Consider the following 18,555-nt stretch of genomic DNA (forward strand, 5'->3'; position numbering starts at 1 on the left):
TCAGGGGGTTCTGAGGCGCAGGCAACCCAGCAGTGACACCGTGTGGTCAAAGTGTGGACTCTCACAGCAGTGCTCTTTCCACAAAGCAGTGAGGGAAGTCTGCACAAACTCCTAGCCTCCAGGGCAGGCAGGCCCAACAAGAGCCTCCTCCTACGCCTCTCATCCAGAAGTCAATGAGCCCTTCAGTGCAGAGATGCAGGAAGGAAAACAAAACAGCCAAGCCCACCAAGGCCTCGCGGGTTTGTGCGGGAAGCTACCTGCACAGTGACTAGAAAAGCCCTCAGGCCAGGGGCAAGGGGAAGCTGCTGGCTGCCCCCAAAAGCATCTCCTCCTGTCGCCATTTTCAAACCTGCTCTCACTACAACTGTCTGGAGAACTTCCTGCTCCCAGAAAACACGGCACTTGGTCAACACTAGAAAAGAAAACCCTCACCTCTGACCTCAACCTCTGCAGCATGTTCAGGGCACTCCAGAGCGTCTGAGGAACATCAAGCAATGGAGACACACCACACCCAGGCACACGCGTTCACGTCCCTGCGCTCTCAACATTCAACAGAACTTGGCCAGAATCAAGCAACCGGGCAGAGGCAGGCCTCAGAGCCCACATCGGGAAGCTTGAGTGTGTCAGGGAGACGAGACCGGGACCCAGTTGTGCAGGGGCAGTTTCTGAATATTGTTCTTTCCACAACTATATGTAATCAGGTCCTCAGTCCTCAGTGTGGGAGTCTTGCACACTGCACAAACACTGGCTTTCACCTTTTTCAGGAACATCATCCCCATGATTTCTGAGTGGGTAATTAATATTTCCCCAGTCAATTACTCAATAGGAAAACACATACCAGTAGGAAAATACCCCCATTGCCACGGCTGCTGTGGGGTATTTTAAAGAGCTGAATTCACTGTGTGTGTGAGCAAGTGAGAGGGCAGAGGCCAGAGGCTGCTCCCCACTTTATTTCCTGAGGCAGGGTGTCTTGCTGAGCCCAGAGCCGGACAACCTGGGGGCCCAGCTGTCAGCCTGCCCGGGGAGGCCCGTCTCCACCCCACACAGGCCAGGCTCTCTGTGCGGGTGCGGCGGGGGCTACCCCGGTCCTAGCGCTCGTGTGCGGCACTCTCTCCAGGAACTGAAAGACCAAAATAGCAATCTCTCCTCCACGTTCCTCCAACACAAAACCTCAAACAGCAAAGGGTTCCTGACAACTGTTTACAGGAAAATAACCCGAGGCCGCCTGTCCTCTTCATTTCTCTGCCAGTCAAAGGCCTACGACCCGCAAGCAGGCCTCTGGCCTCCCAGGCTAGGAGCCTGGCAGCCTTCACATGCTTGGGCTCATCTCCGCTGCAACCCTCGATGCTCAGGACGTCAGGAGCACCTGGGAGACTAACACATATTCCACAGGGACAAGCCCAAAGCTCCAAGGACTGCCTGGACTTGGCATTTTATATGTCATAACATAAAACAGTGATAAGTGGGCTGGAGAGATGGCTCAGTGGTTAAAAACACTGGCTGTTCGTCCAGAGGACCCAGGTTCAATACCCAGTACCCACAACTGTCTATAATTCCAGCTCTAGGGGACTCAACACCCTCACACAGATATACATACAGGCAAAACATTAGTGCACATATAATAATAACAATAAACAATGATAAGTAACTTGGGAGTTTGCATTCCTCAGACGAAGGCACAAACAGAAGTTATGTGGCTACTGCCCAGTCACGTGTGTCAGAAACAGTATGAACGGCAGGGCTGGGCCTGGTGGCTCACACTGTAATCCCAGCACTCCAGATGCCTCTGAGGCAGGGGGACCACTGTAGGCTTAAGGGTGGCCTCTGTCACATAGTGTGTTCCAGGCCAGTATGGGCTAGTGAGAACTTGTGTCAGAAAACAGCTGGTTGGTAATGAAAATGAAACAAAAGAATGTTTTTAAAGAGAAAAGATCACCCCGAGTTGGTGTTAGTTTTTTTAATAAATTGACTTGGCACCAGGTGCTTGTTCAGCACGTCTGTTCTTCAACCATTCAACCTCTCAGCAGCCTCACTGCATTATTGTGGAAGCCGCACAGCGTTCTCACACGCTTCCCGCGTCTCCCCAGCCATCACACGGCCATCTGGGATCTGCGTCTGTCTCTCTGAGCCAGGACGGCACAGGCACGCAAGGCAAAGCCCTGGCCTTGCTTGCCCAGGGTCGGCGGCCGGCCTGACAGCCAGCATCGCCCTTTGCACAACACAGGTGTGAAGGCTGCTTTTCTCTTTCCAGGTGAAGCAGGTGGGCTGTGTGTGGAGTCCCCGGACCACCGTGGCTCTGCTATGTGTTAAAATCACTAACTGGCTGGCCCTTACTGGCTGACAAGAGAAAGAGTTCCACAAGATCATCTGTCACAGAGCCGAGACACTGACAGCGTGTCACTGTGAAGGGATTAGTAAGAACACACCTGGAGAATCTGGCAGCCTGCCCAAAGCCAGGTACCCCTGCCCCCGGACCAGCAGCAAATGCTGGTAGACTCCCAAACACATTTCCAGCATTTCCATTTTCCTCTCCGATGGGAGTGACAAACATGAAAGCCAAAGCCTTCTTGGCACAAGAGAGCAGACATCAGCACAAACAGAAGTTGTGATTTTCCCACCCAAAGATTTGCTGAGAAAAACCCAAATCAAAACAACTGTTTTTCACCCCAACTGCTTACAGACCCTGAAACAGGGACCCTTCAGCACACACAGGGGGCTGTTTCCTGCTCTCCCTCCCTCCTGCACCGGAAGCCATATGCAGAACAGCACAGCCTCAGCACGCACTAAGCATGCACTCTTCAGAAGACGAGAAACACCTAATACACTGCAAACGTGAATAGTTGCTCTACTGTCCTCTGTACTGTTCAGACAGTGACAGGAACACCAGTCTGCATGTTCAGCAGAGACAGGATCGTTTTTAGCTGTGTGTGTGTGTGTGTGTGTGTGACATTATGCATGTATGTGTCTGTGCATGTTCAGCAGAGACAGGATCGTTTTTAGCTGTGTGTGTGTGTGTGTGTGTATGACATTATGCATGTATGTGTCTGCGCATGTCCAGGCAAGAAGGGAGAGCATGTACTGCAGCACACGTCGGGACAACCTTGGCAGCCACTCTTCGCTCTCCTTCTCCCTTATTCCAGACAGGGCCTCTTCGTCTAGCGCCACGCAGGCCAGGCTGGTGGCCTGGAGCGTCCAGGACCCTCCCGTGTCTGCCCCCCGTCAGGAGCACACTTCTGCAGCCCGCTTCACACTCTTCTCGGGGCTCACACCTGCTCTTCGCCAACTGCCATCTCCTGGCCCAGCACTGGGTCTTTATTTTGTCAGGTGTCTAATCCACACTCGGTTGCATCCTCAGACACAGAACCACACACATGGAGATGCAGCCATGCACTTCTGGTACAGACAGAGCTGCACGTCCCTATAAAAACCACAAACTTCAGACTTTACACCCCTAACTCCACAGTCACCTCTACTTCACACACACACAAATAAAACATTAAAGATACTGGCACTCCATTAACATGGTTTCCAGCCCTGAAGTGAAAAGAGCAATCACGCTGACAGGGGTGGTGAAGGGAACACTCAGGCCAGGGCTTGGGGCGGACGCTCCCCGCTGAGCACACCCACCTCAGTGGCCAGCAGCAAGCGCAGCGGGGTTAAGGCTGGGGCCTGCCGTGCATCGCAGCCCAGGCCGAGGGTGGTCAGGACATCTCTAAGGACGTCGTGTCTTCTCTCGTTGCTGGATTTGAGCACATCGAAGTCTTCTCGGGTGTGCACCACGGCAGCACTGGGCGGGAGCTCCAGATGCACCTGGGGACAGGCAGAGCAGTGAGCAGCGGGCCCCAGGGAGAGGTCTCTAGGCCAGGCCTGACGAGAACCTGAACTCACTTCCCTTCTTATCAGCGTCCCACCAACTGTGAGCCTGACCATCCGGAAAATCACGTCAAAACACACAAGGTAAATAAATGCCATAAAAGAAAAAAAGAAACAAACAAGAAAAGAGCTTAGAATGGGCTTCCCGGTTCAGAGACATGGTGGGACTCTGGATGCCACCGGACTTTCCCGGTCGTGACTTTCACCATCGACCAAGCACAGGCCCCTGGGAAAGCCACTCAGCCTGGACAAGAGCTGGGCGGGCATGCTGCCCTGCGTCCTGCTCCTCTGTAATCCTAACACGCCTCAGTCCAGCCGCTGGCTGCTGATGACGGGCCTAGCTCCATGGCCTGGCCCCGCTAAGCAGAAGGCTTCTCAGATGGACTGAAAGGCAGAGGAAAATGTCCCTGGCAACAGACATAGAGGGGCGGCTGGCACCCACTGGGCAGAGACCAGCGATGCTGCTAAATGCCTACAGTTTACGTGACCACACCTCACCATGAAGACTAATCTAGCCCAACAAGTCAAAAACAGAAAAGCTCCGCTGTGAAACGCCTTCCCTGAGCTAAACCGAAGAAGCAAAGGAAACTTTCTCAATTTCATTTTTCGGCTGCATTTAGGCAACTTCATGCCCAAATCCATTTGCTAATCAAATGCCAGCATTAATTCTGCTTCTCTCTTTCTTGTCACTGTGAAGGCGAAGGCAGGCGAGCAGGGTGCCCCGCCTGGCGGGCACTTGTACCCTGCCTGGAGGTGCTTTTCCTTCTCTTACTGGGTTATATCATTACTAGATTTCCTACAAAGATGAAGGCTATGAAACTGAATGGAAACAGGAAACCAGGCAGTCTGCAGTCTTCTATCAGCCAGTTTCAGCCAGGCGGTGTGGTGGCGGAGGCTGGAGGACGCGGTGACCCTGCCACACAGGAGCCTGGAAGTCACTTAGAACGAGAGATGACGGTCTAACCCTCCGACTCTGATTTGTGAACCTGTATCATATTGCCTTTTTTTCTTCCTAGGGCAACATACTGAAGTATCACATTTTATGATAGTATTGGGGTCAATTTAAACGGTGCAGCAGGCAGCTGGGTCCTGGAACTTGGGGAAGTGGGTTGCAACGTGCCGAATCAATTTCCTAGTATAAGTCTGTGCACAGAAGTGGGAAAAAAAATTCTTCAAAACTGAAATATGGCTCCAGGAAGCGGGGTTTTCAAGAGAATTTTTTGAGAATGCATGGTTGCTATGGTGACCACATTTGCAGAGGGAAAGATAAGAGGAACATTTACTGGGGCCTCTGAAACCAGCCCATGTGGTCCGCAGCCCCACAGGAAGCCGGCTGGCTCTGCGTGTGAACTGTCCTAGGGCCCAGACTTCTGCATTCTGAGAATCTCTGCCTGGCCAGCAACTTAACAAACACTGGGCTTTACAACAAAGAAACAAGAGGGGAAAGAGCGGGACTAGGAGCTGGCTGTGTAAGCAGGCAGGCCTGCGTTCCCAGACCCTGTGGAGGGCGGCCTCAGCACACATCCGATGCCTGTGCTGCCGCAGAGGGAGGTGACACAGGAGTGTCCTGGTGGCCGCTGCCCAGGGAGCCAGGGAGGTGCAGCAGTAAACAAGAGACTGTCCTCAAGGTAGGAAGCGAGGGCCGTGCCCAGAGCTGGCCTCTGGCCCCACACGTGTGTCCCACAGAGGCGGACAGAAATCTGGGATGTCTGTACGGGTTGTTTGCGTGCCTGTATGTGTGTGTGTGCCTGCAGAGATCAGAAGACAAGGCTGATCCCCTGGAAATGCAGTCCCAGACACCGTGAGCCGCTATGCAGGTGCTGGGAATCAAACCCAGGACCTCCAGAAGGGCAGCCAGTGCTCTAAACTGCTGAGCCAGCGCTTCAGACCTACGCACTTAGGTGTAAACATAACACATTGGCAGAGAAGAGACGCTGTGAAGATCTGTCCAACACTAAATACACGCACGACCAAGAGCGTCACTGAACGTGGCAGGTGCTGCTTTGAAATCACCACCCTACGCCTTTGAACAAGGGCTGAATGACGTAACCAGGGCGTGCTTTGAGGCAAAAAAATAAGTTAATATTTTAGGGAGATTAATGATGATTAAAACAAGAAAGGCTTTTCTGGCTGATCCTTGGTCAAGCCGGAGGGTTAGCGAACCTTGCCACCTCCTGCCTCGGCTCCTCAATCACATGCGATTTGATTATTGAGGTATTCACAAAAGCCCTCAACTTAGCCTTCACAAGGCGCCAGCAGACACGCAGCCCAGAGCGCGACTAAGAACTAGCCGTTCCTATCAAGACCATGAACCGTCTCTGCTGCCATCCCTCAGTGCTGCCCACCGTGGTGTTCCTCAGTGCTGCCCACCACGGTGTTCCAGGCGGGGCCTCTCTCCGGCCAGGAACTGACCAAGCACGGGCCACTGTGGTACAGCAAGCCCCAGGGACTACAGCAGGCTCCCCGCCCCCCGCCAGCACCGGGGTGGCAGACACCACCACCACGGCTCCCCGCCCCCCCACCAGCACCGGGGTTGCAGACACCACCACCACGGCTCCCCACCCCCCCGCCAGCACCGGGGTGGCAGACACCACCACCACGGCTCCCCACCCCCCCCACCCCCGCCAGCACCAGGGTGGCAGACACCACCACCACCGCGCCTGCTCTTCTCACACGGGTTGTGGGGAATCCCACTCGCACGGCCAGCACTTTACCACTGGGCTACTGCTCCAGCCGCTCTTGGGACTCCCTCATGAGCACACCCAAATACACCCAAAAAGCATGGTACCAGCACCACGGCCAGTACCTGGCAGAGAACGGCTTCCCCTCCTCGGGTTCCAAAAGGCACGTGCACGATGGCCTTGTCCTTGTCCTCATTCTCCAGGTGGCCCTGGACCCGGCCTGGGCTTAAGCCTTCCTCGTAAACATAGCCGCTGCTCAGGACACTGAGCGGGCTTAAGCCTTCCTCGTAAACATAGCCGCTGCTCAGGACACTGAGCCGAACCTCATTCCCATCGGCCTTGGAGAAAACCAAGTTCTGGGCTGTGTTCCGCAGCGAGTCCCTACTTGTCACCCGAAAGCCACCGACCGTGAAGGAGGAGGACAGGCCCAACACCTTCCCTCCCTGAGAAAGGTAGGCCAGGAACCGCCGCTGTGCGTCTCTAGGGACAGGCTCCCGGCTGGCAACGACCAGCAGCAGGCAGCTGTCGGGCCAGGGGTCCCTGAGAGCGCTGTCCTCCCGCAGGTGGTAGAGGGTGTAGCTGTCGGTGTCCACGCAGTCCTCCAGGGCGGCGCGCACCTGCTGCAGCCGGCCCAGGGCCTCCTCGGACCCGGAGCCCACATAGAGCAGGATGTTGGGCGCCTTTCCGGAGACGTTGCCCCTCCGTCCCTTCTGCTCAGGGCCAGGCCCCTCCGCAGCAGCCTCCACACCGCCGCCTCGGCCCTCGGGAAGATCCGGAGTGCCCTCCGCAGAGGCACACCTCACAGACTCGATGGTGCGGCTCTCCAGCTCCAAGCACTCGTGGCAGCTGGAGAGGTGCAGCTGGTGTCGCTCGGCGCAGCCCGGTCCTGGGTCCCCATCGGCGGCAGGCTCTCTCCCCGAGCCACAGCCTGTCTTCAGCGGGGAAGAGCCTTCTCCAGTGGCCTTCCCGTCACCTTGGCCAGCCTGCTCCATGATGCCCCCGAGGGAAGGTGCTGGGGTCAGGGGCGAGGCTTGCACTTGCTCGCCGGAGGCCTTGCTGAGTTCCCTCAGAGCAGAGTCCTGTAAGTGAACTGCTGGAGCACAGTGGGAAAGGTCATTAGTCAACACTGGCTCGGACACCCAACAGAGCAAAGCGCACCCCTCCACCTCAGTCCCCGCGTGCACTAACTGTATCCACTGCGGTGAGAGCACACCTGTGGGCTGAAACTGAAGGTAACTTTTACCTAAGACCCGCCGATTACTCTCCGCGGCGTCCCTGGGAACTTTCCTAGAGTTACTTACAGACGATCTTCTGGGCTACCAGTCCGTTCTCCATCTGCAGTCTGTCCTCCATGAATGCCAGCCCGAGCTTGCTGAAGTCATCCACGCTCGCTTTAGCCATTACCTGGAAGGGATCACCAGGCCGGCAAGCTAACGGCAAACAGCAGTCCGACCATTTTACAACCTGAGAGAGAGAGCAGGTGAGGGAGAAAGAGAAGCTGAAACCTTCCCAATACTTAACCCCGGGATCCTCTAGTTACAGTCACAGACGGTCTGCAGCAGGTCACAGGTCAGAGGTCACAGGTACAGGCACAGACGGTATCCAGTAGGTCACAGGTTACAGGTTACAGTCACAGACGGTATCCAGCAGGTGACCAGACATTGCCTTTGGTCAGGAGCAAGGTGTTTGGGCTCAGATGTTCTCATTCTGACCTAACAAGAGTGACTGGTTACAAAGCACTAACCAGAGCTCCGTGGTTCAGTGTCCCTGGACTTGCGCCTGCTAGGGATGCATGCCTCTCACGCCAGCAGCAACAAGACTAAGCCTGAGGACCTCAAGTTCAAAGCCAACAGAAGCCAGGCAGTGAGACCCTGGCTCAAAAGTCAAAACAAAGGACAGGAGAATCGGCTCCAAGGTTAGCCTCACTGATGCCTCTCCAGAGGACCTAGTTAGTGCCTGGCACCCTTGTGGCGGCTCACACAGCTCCAGTTCCAGGGGCTCTAACGCCCTCTGCTGACCTCCATGGGCACCACACCCATGCACAGACAACATGCAAGCAAAACTCCCACACACTTAAAATTAAGTTTAAAAAAGAAGAGCAGGATAAGAATAAATATAACTCGCCAATAAATAAAGGAAAGCAAAGCTCCAATGCCTCAGGGCTCTAAAGGTGAAAGGCGCCCTCTCCAGACACGGGCGACCCTAACTGCCCTTTTGTGACGGGCACAGGACAGAAGTGTGCGGAGCGCCCCGCCAGTGTAAAGGAAGCCTGCCCACCGGCTACCTCCACGTGCAGGGGGGCCGGCTGCAAAGCTCCTCGGGGAGGCCCACCAGACCCTCCGCTGCCCCAGGGCTGCACTCCAGGAAACCAAGCTGCCCAACACAGATCCAGACACCGGCGCAGACAGTTCCCAATCCTACCACCAGAGGGCGCCGGGCACAAGAGTAGAAGAAACGGCTTTAAAGCCTCAGGGCTTTGTACCAAAGAATTTCACAGCAGGAGACACGATCTCCCAGGAGTCCGGGGGAGAGGGAGCTGAGCAGGAAGCTGCAGCGTGGGATTCAAGCTCCACTCACGGCTGCTCCCTGGCTCCTGGCGCCGCTCATCCCCCTATCTGTATAGGAGGGAAACTGAGCACACTGCCATGCTGTGTCCCATGCTGTGTCCCATGGGAGCCGGACAGGTGCTCAGTATCCCTGAGCACTTCCTGCTGCTTCTGCCCACCCAGCTCCCTCTTCCAGTCTGACACACACATACTTCCATAAGTAATGAAGACCAACCTTTCATAATAAAAAGCGGAGTAAAGCTTAGGCTAAAGTCCTCGATCAGTGCGCGTGATAGTCTGTGAGATGCTACCTCTACTACCCAAAAAGGTCTCAAGGGCACACTGCCCCAGAGTTCACAACTAGATGCTACAGAAGTCTGAATTCCAATTCTAAAGTTCAGGGGATCAGATCTTAGAACAAATTAAATTTCCTGCTGGAAACCCACGAAAAGAATACGCCTCGGGAATAACCAGAAATCCAAACATGAAAGAAAGGGGTGGTCCTTCCCTCACACCATCGCCCCCCCTGGCTCAGGGCCTCAACTGGAGAGGTGGGAGTGGAAGCCCTCAGCAGAAAGCCGTGCCAGCTGCCGGGACCCAGCATCCGGTTCTCGATGCGACACTAAAGTACAGGCGAAATAGGAAAACGACACAGTGGACAGCACCAGGATTTCAAAGGACAACACGCAAAGACTGGGGGAGATATCTGCCAGTCTCACAACAATCTCCTCCAATTCAACAGCGGGAAAGTAAGCAGTGTGCTCTTCAGGTGGAGAGAATGGAATCTGGATACATTATTTCTCAAAAAAAAGTATCAAACGGCCAATAAACAAAGTGAACACAAACAGGGCTGGCTAGCATCAGGATACTGGCAGCCAGCAAGTGCCGAGGCCGACAGGAAGTTGTAACTCCAGGCCAGCGAGAGCGCTCAGCGGGTGAAGGCACTTCCCACCAAGCCTGACAACCGGAGTTCAAACCCCAGCACAAGGCGAACGACAGAACCAACAGCCGCAGGTCATTCTCTCACTTCTGTCTGTGCTCCACACCACACAGTCCACACACACCAGTCCACACACACACACACACCAGTCCACACACACACACACCAGTCCACACACACACACACACACACCAGTCCACACACCCACAGCACACCAGTCCACACACACACACACACACACACACACACACACACACACACCAGTCCACACACACAGAGAGTAAGTGGAATAAAGTAAAACTTTTAAAAAGAAAGTGGAATCTGAACACAATGCAGGTAGAGATACAAAAGAGTTCAGCATCTTTAGGAAGAATACGAGGGTCACAAAGCGAGCTCTTCCACTTGAGCATGCACTGAAGAGAACTGAAGCGCCATGAGCACGCACGCACAGGGACCACAAGTGCCCACAGCACCCTATGCTGTTCCCAAACCAAAGATAATCCAACTACCCTGTAACAGGTGACCCATACACATCCATGAAGAAGCTAGGAAGTAGCCGCTAAAGTTTGTGAAGTATGACTACAGCACGGTCATGGACGGAACATCAACAGCAGAAAACGCGCTGTCTCTGGCGGGGTTATTGCTGTGACAATAAGACCAAGGTGGGGAGGGAGGGTTGATTCAGCTTACTCTCCACACCACTGAAGGCAGTCAGGACAGGGACCTGGAGGCAGGAGCCGCTGAGAGGCCTCGCGGTCTCAGCCCGCTCTCTCACAGAACCCAGGGCCACCTGCGCAGGGTAGTGCTACCCACAATGGGCCGGGCCCCTTCACACCCATCGCTGCTTAAGAAAATGTCCCGCAGGCCAGCAGGTTCCCTCCTCCCCAAGCCTGGGTCAAGCTGCCATAAAACCATACGCCACGGCCATCCATGAGCCGATGCAGGTAGCGTATCTGAAACAGGCAAACCCAGTCGAAGGCAGGTCAGAGTCAGAGAGGGGCGCAGACAGGGACCGCTGGTGGGAGGAGTCCTTTCTGAGGTGAGGAGGCTTCCTGTCAGCTGGAGAGATAACTGTAAAATGCTGTGAATGAATCAGGGGCCATTTAACTGAGCTGCAGTGCGTCCTATGACACCCAAACTCCTGGCAACTTTTCTACTTATGTGTGCATGCGTCTATGTCTATGTGTGTAGATGTGTATGTACACAAGCAATGCACACTGCTGCCCTCAGAAACCGGAAGAGGACGTCAGGCCTCCTGGGAGCTGAAGTTACGGGCCGCTGCGAGCTGCCCTCCGAGGTGCTGTGACTCCGACCTGAGTCCTGTGGAAGGGCATCTAACCACGAGCCATCTCATAGGGCTGGCGGCATCAAGTGTGCGCTGCTGCGCTGTGCACGGCCGGGCGCTCGGCCAGCGGGCTGCTCGCGCTGCCCTGCACCTGCCGCTGCGGTAAAAGGCCCAGTGACCACTTTCTCCCAGGACTCAGAGGGAGGAGATGCCGGAAGACACACGGAAGGGAGGGCGAGGACAGGAAAGGGCCACAGGGCAACACACAGAGCCCCGCCAAGGCTCTCAGCCCTGCGGGGGATCCCTCTGCCTGGGAACAGGCCTGTGGGCCAGCCACCAAAGGGAAGCCAGGCTTCACAGGGGTGGGGGCGCCTTCCAGACAATTAAAGCAAACAAAGGGGTAGCGAAAAGGGGGAAAGGGGACAGACACGGAAGGGGAAGCCACGCAGAAGGCTGACTCCAAAGATCAAAGCTGAGGAAGCCAAGACAGGCCTGGAGCTTCCTCTCAAGCCACAGGCAGAGTCTATCCGATCACCTCAGCTCCGGTGTCATGATTTACGGCAGCATACAAGGATTATCCACAAAACTCAGATTAAAACTCCAGTCCAAGAAGCAGAGTGAGATACCAGGTTCGCTTCTCAAGTGAGGCCCCTGCAGGCAGCTGGGGAACAGAAACCGCAACAAGCTGGCCGGGCACCCACATGCGCCCACGTAAGCACTATGCTGATGTCTGTGGTACACTATATGCCTGCTTCCTGGTCACCTGAAACGCACTCGCCAGGCTGCTACAAGTTCTAATAAGCAGAACCTGGCTGTGGATGCAAGAATCCAGCAGAAATGGAAGTCTGAGGCCAGCCTGCTGGGCTGTGAAGTGAGAGCCTGCCTCACAACATAAAAGCAGGGTGTACACCTGCAAGTCCAGCCCTGAGGAAGCTCATGTAGGAGGACTGCCCAAATGCAAGGCCAGCCCGGCTATACAGCAAGATCAAAAGCATGAACAGAAAAAGAGTGAAACCAAGGTTCTAGTACCTGATTACAGGGGGAGGGGAGGTAAACAGAGCATGGGGGGGTAGTCTGTGGCCCAGGGCTTGCTCTCCACTGCTGCCGTCCCGGCTTAAGACCTGGGTTAGACATAGGTACAGAAAGGAACGGTCCCCCAGGCTCACTCCTGCACACTTGGTCCTCAGCTGCTGGCACTACTTTGAGGGGATGTGGGAATTTAAGAAGGCAGGACAAAATTGTAGGTCACTAGGGGTAGGCCCTCAGGTGCTGCTGCACCTTGTCTCGGGACTCCCGCCCCACCTGCCCCTGCCCCTCTCCTCTGGTGAACAGCCTCTAACACACACTCCTGCCAGAGCCCAGGGCAGAGCCTCAGTCCCCAGGTGAAGGACACGTGACCTTTTGGACGGACTGCAGTGGTTCTCAGCCTGTGGGTTGAGACCCCTTCAGGTGACACGTTCACATATCCTGCAGAGCAGATGGTTACACCACGATTCATAACAGTAGCCAAATCACAGTCAGAAAGTAGCAATGAAATAATTTGTGGGGCTAGAGAGATGGCTCAGCAGCTAAGAGCACTGGCTGCTCTTTTAGAGGCCCTGAGTTCAATTCCCAGCACCCACATGGTGGCTCACGAGCATCTGTAACTGTAGGCTCATGGGATTAGATGGCCTCTTCGGACTCTCTGAGAAAAGAAAGAAGTTATGGCCGGGGTCACCAGAACGTGAGGGACGGTGTTAAGGGGTCTGCACTGCAGCTCTAGGAGGGGAGGACCCCTGCAGCAGAGCACAGGCTGTAACTGCCAACCACTCACCATCCGTTCTGCAGACACGAAGGAGCAGAGCATGCTCCCCACTTAAACTCCGTACATTTCATCTTTCTGAAGAAGTTTTAGTGTGATGGGTGCTTTGCCTGCTGGCATGTCTGTGCATCATGTGCATGCCTGGTGCCCTCAGAGAGCGGAAGAGGGCATCAGACCCCCTGGACTAAAGCTACAGAGGTGGTAGTGCTGAGACTCAAGCCTGGATCCTCTGGAAGAGTGGCCAGCAGTCTTCACGCGCTGGGCCACCTCTCCAGCCCCTAACATCTATTGTGTGATAAGGAATCGTAAGCCTGTAAGACATGGGAAGGACAGACAGAACGAGACCTGTGTGCTGACGTGGGGAGAAGGTAGAAGAGTGTTCCACGGGACGACCAAGGGCAAAGGTCACTCTTCCTGGTCACCTCTGGAACCCCTCGGCTCATCCACTGAGGAGGGGTTCCCACCCTGAATGCAAGGGCCTCCGTCCCGTGGGCTAGGGGCCCACACTGAGCATTTGTCACTCTGCTCCCTGAGCTGTTGCTGTGTGGGCAGCAGGCAGCTTCAGTGTGCCCTCCCCATCCCCCTTCCCTGCCATGTCCTCATGCTTCGGCCACGGCAAGCCCTTCCCTAAAATGTACAAAGCACCCCACATCTAGACGTGAAGCTGCGTCATCCTCAAGTCGACCGCCCTCTAACGCCTTGTGAGTGGTCCACAGAAACACAGACAGGCAACAACACAGCTTGTCAGCAGATGGCTGCTCAGCATAGCTAGGGCAGGCACTCGCGCCACAGCAGCACAACGGGGTGAGAGCATGCTGGCTTCCGGAACCTCCCCTCCGCTGAGCCACGGTGACTGGTCCTGCACTCACGGGTGGCAGGGAAGGCCGACACAGCACAGGGAGGGCTTGCACAGCTTACGCTCCACGCCTGCCGTCCTTCCACCCGTGGGTATCTGATCCATGGCCTGCTTGACCCCACACCTCTCTCTGTCTCACTGGTCACTAACTGATCTGAATGTCTTGATCTGCTAGCCCGCTCTGTGACCACCAAGAGCAGAGGCAGACGGACCTCCGTGAGCTCAGGCCAGTCTGGTCCACTAGACAGTGCCTTAGGAAGTTAAGGAGGTGATGGCTCTGGCAGGGTGCTAATGCACCCCCAAATCTAGTGTTCCTTCTCCCCCAGAGCCGACACTGAGGCCACTGCATGTCTGAACTCTGGGAGGCAACAGCCCAGGCAGCTGTGGATCCCGCTTTTCTCTCCTCCCCTATCCTGAGGGCCACAATGTGGATAAATTCAGCGGTAGCATGGCAGAGCACAGCAGGAGCCCGAGGCCACATCTCACAATCACCCAGCATGGAAAAGAAACAAAAGAAAAGAAAACTGGACCCTGGGTGCCACAGCACCTCCCCAACAGGGAAGTTTGCTTTTAGCCTGGCCAAGCCACTAAGCTGACGTCTCACAGTCCAGCAGCCTTGTTGGTAGACGCCAAGGGTGGAGCTCCATGGTGGAGCAGCTGCTGTGGAACACCAGCTCCTGTGTCCAACACCCAGCTCCAGAACCAAAAAAGTACAATAGTTACATCTTCGCGTTTCAAAAGGATCTGTGTGCACTTGATACTTTACTGTAATGTTTTAAAATTCTGACTTTTGGTTTGAAGTTGAAATCTTACCAAATGTATTCATAATCCTAGGCTGCACAAGGTTTGACTTTCCATATGTGTGTAATAATGTATAAGAGAGATGCTAGTGTTCAGAATCCTGGTACTTGTTCATTTAGGAAATGTATACCTAAAAGGACATACATTTCCATTTTAAGGAGCTGAAATGAGGAACCATGAAAATGACAACACAAAGCAAAGCTACAGGAGAGCTGTATCAATCAAACTTGTAACTCAGTAGAAGTGAGAAGGAGGTGAAATGGTGTGATTTGCAATATTCTCTCTCTCTCCCTCTCCCTTTCTCTTCTCTCTCCTTTTTAAAATACTCTAAACAACAAATCTTGGGCCTGTGATTGAGTTTGAAGCATTTTCAGCACGCTCCAGACAAGATATTTAGGAAGGACGTAGTTATGTAAGCCAGGCATTTGGGGAGCCAGCAAAGATCACAGGATCGGACCAGACCACTGGGGACAGAACACAGGACACTGCTGCCCAAATACACTGCAAGGTGGCTCAGCAGGTGAAGGTGCTTGCTGAGACCCCAACAGCCTGAGGTGGACCACAGGCCCACCACGGTAGAAGAGAGCTGACTCCTGGCCATCGAACCCCATGTGCTAACTTCCACGCGCACATATCTATACACGATCAAGAAATACATATAAAAGGGAAAAAAAGGAAAGAGGGACTGGGGAAATGGCCCCAGTGGTAAAGTGCTTGCCTTGTTTGCATGAGGACCTGAGTATAACCCGGAGCAAGTTAAAAACCATGCCTATGGGGCCAGGGGCCAGCCTGCAGCAAAAGCGAGGTCAAGGGGTGGCCAAACCCCCAAAATCAGAGTGAGGTCAAGGGGTGGCCAAACCCCAAAATTCTCATCTTGAGACTGGCAAGAGTAGGACAGTTCCCGCCTGTTCTGGGCCTGCACACAGCCTTCCCCACCTCCGCTACCCTGAGGTGGTCATGTAGCTTGGGGGTTAGGTTAAAGTTCCTGTCTCCTTATAAGGGCATGTCCAGCAAGCCCCTGAAATTCTTCCTGAACATGAAGCATTCCCAGCACCTTGCCCCTAGCCCACCGTGTACACTCATCCTGAAAGCCTCCACCCACTCCGTAAAGGTTTAAACAGCCTTTGTTCACCCCCAATTAAACTCTCACTGAAGCCTGCCTCCCCAGAGGTCTCTAACAGCCCCGAGCAGTCTCTGCACCCTCTCCCCCGCAGGTCACGCCTTTCTGGGTGGGGAAGCAGGGCCAGGAAACACTCTAGAAAGACAGGCACTGGCAGACTGGTAAGCCTCAGCTCCCTGTACCAGACCCTGTCTCGAAAACAAAACAAGGTGAACAGAAACGGAAGATTGTCCCTGGTCTCCAGCTTCACCCACACATGCAAACACAAATACACGTACATGCACCAGGAAAGAAACAGATGAAAGTAATTTTACTAGTATATTCCACACCGCCCGGCACACCCCCAAAGAAAGCGAGCCATCCAAAAATTCAGAAAGATCATTCCTTAAAAATCAAACAGTCTCGGTGTGTGCAGCACGCCCTTAATCCGGGGCTCAGGAGGCAGAAGCGGGTGGATCTCTGTGAGTTCAAGGCCAGCCTGGTCTATTCACCAGAAAAACCCAGTCTTGAACAAAACAAACCAAACACACACATAAATAAAACAGAAAACCAAACAAACCACTTGGGTTTAGAGTGAGACACATACACAAGTAGAACGAGGAACTCACTGTTTCTGAGGATGATGGCTTCTGGAAACTGCCACCTTGTGCCCGAATGCTCTCGGTCACAAACGCTATATGTTCTGCCTCAAGTATGAAGGGAGAGACAAGACACAGGGCCCATTTGTTCAAGTCATCGATAGACTGCAAAGAAGGAAAAACGATAAAGAGGAGTCAAGGTCATTTCGGACCACAGTTGACACTTATCTCAGCACGACCGACACACCTCCCCTTGCTTCTTCCGGTAAGCTATCTGAGGCTCTTCCGCACCAATCCCCCAGCCTTCGCCTCATGTCCAGCTGCAGCGTCTAAACAGCCAGATAAGCCCTGGTCTGGACCACCAGAATCTCAAAATCTCTGGATTTTTATGCCCATGAAAGCAATTCTGACCACTATAATTCTGACCAATATAACTATAATAACAGTTACAGTTGTAATTCTGTAACTGGCATGAGCTTTCCAATCACACCCACAAGCATGGTTAAGGGTAAAGCGCACACCCAGAGGTGGGGGCTACCTCAGGAAAGGGCCTTTCCCACAGAAACAATACCAGACATGTCTTAAGGGAAATGTGCCCCCAGTCAGGAAGTCCTCTATCCTCAGATTTCTGGGAGCACTGTGATTTTATTTTTAAAATTTTAGTCTAACAAATCAAGGGACAGCCAGAACAGAAAAAGCTGGAGCTTTTAAGAGGGGTTTAGAGACAAGAGTGGTTAGCTAATCAGATGTGACTGGCCCTTTTTACACATCCATGGGTTCAAACAAAAAATAACTGTCTATATAAATAAACTCACTTTTGTTCTTGTCACTGACCCCTAAACCATACTGTACACTGACCATTTCCATAGCTTTTGCCCTGCACTGGGTATTGAAGCAATCCAGAGATGGCTCAAATATGGCAGGACCCACATGGGACTGGACCGTCTCATGTTTTAGGTGAGCTATCAACCTATCAACCGTGAAGATCCATTTCCTCTACTTTCAGATTTCTGGGAGGAGGACTGTGACTTGATTTTTTTAAGTTTTAGTCTATCACGGGATACCCAGAGCAGCAAAAGCTGGGCTCTAAGGCTGCAAGGAGACAGCTCAGCATCACCGGCCTGCATAGCACAGCTCCGGGCTGGGACAAGGCTCCCAGTGCAGAGCAGGGGTGCAGCAAGGGGCGGTAGGCACAAAGCCATCCTCTGGGGTTCTGAAGCAGGGATAAGCCACGCAACCAGGTTAGAAAAGTTCAAAGGTGTCTAGGGAATTTTCTTTGGCAAATTTTCTTCTCTGAGATAAACACCAAAGGTTTTGTTTTAAATAATCGGCTTAGAAAGCGCCACAGTGGGGGGGGGGGGGTACAAAATGAATAAAGTGTAATTAATAATAATAAAATATTAAAAAAAAGAAATTAAAAAAAAAAGCGCCACAGTGGGAAAGTACACCCTCACTCCTTGTTCCGTTTTGGGATCTCCCTGTCTGTCCTGAGAGGGGCCGCGACTGCGCGCGCCGCGCCGCCCTGGTCCAGGTGGTCCTGTGAAGGCGTGGTCTTCCTTAGGTTTAGTTTTGTGTGCACAGCTGTCTTGCCTCCGCGTGTACGTGCGCCACCTTCAATCCTGGAGCTAGAGTTAGATGGTTATGAGGCACTGTGTGGGGACTGGGAACGAGCTGGACGTGGGCGCTCTGGAAGAGCAACTAGCGTGCTTCACCGCTGAGCCATCTTCAATCCCTACACTTTTCACTTAGCGCAATTCCATGCCCAGTCCTAAGCGGCTTGACCAAAAGCATTCACCCTGAAGTAAGCTTACGATTCGCGTACGGGTGTTACGGTTTGACATCTATGAAAAAACGCATTTTAGTGCTAAAAGTGAGGCCGCTTTCCAGGAGGCGGCGGAGAGGGCAGAGAGCGTGGAAAAGCCAAGCACTGTGTGGCGCTGAGGAAAGCAAGTGCGCGGCGGGGCCGGCTCCCTCGCCCGCAGCCGGCCTGGGCGCGCGGCCGCGGCGCCTTCCCGGAGCCGGGCGGCGGCCATCGCCCTGCGCACGGGGCCAGCCGCGGAAACGCCGGGGCCGA

General features: G+C 53.9%; 1 protein-coding gene across 3 annotated transcripts in view; it reads right to left on the bottom strand.

Annotated features, from left to right (window-relative positions):
* Hlcs (holocarboxylase synthetase) overlaps positions 1-18,555 on the bottom strand; it is a 155,309-nt gene that overhangs the window by 113,416 nt on the left and 23,338 nt on the right. For 2 of the 3 annotated variants that reach the window (XM_055614902.1, XM_055614903.1), the window contains exons 2-5: positions 16,512-16,646; positions 7,856-8,018; positions 6,680-7,647; positions 3,628-3,810 (exon numbers count right to left, since the gene is read on the bottom strand). In XM_055614902.1, the coding sequence (XP_055470877.1) occupies positions 3,628-3,810; positions 6,680-7,647; positions 7,856-7,955 (1,251 nt within the window). In that variant the 5' untranslated portion in view covers positions 7,956-8,018; positions 16,512-16,646. Of the gene's footprint in view, positions 1-3,627; positions 3,811-6,679; positions 7,648-7,855; positions 8,019-16,511; positions 16,647-18,555 lie in introns of those variants that run through there. The other variant, XM_055614901.1, reaches the window with a different exon arrangement.

Source organism: Psammomys obesus, unplaced genomic scaffold (assembly GCF_907164565.1).
Source record: "Psammomys obesus unplaced genomic scaffold, mPsaObe1.curated_primary_1811, whole genome shotgun sequence".
Lineage (NCBI taxonomy): Eukaryota > Metazoa > Chordata > Mammalia > Rodentia > Muridae > Psammomys > Psammomys obesus.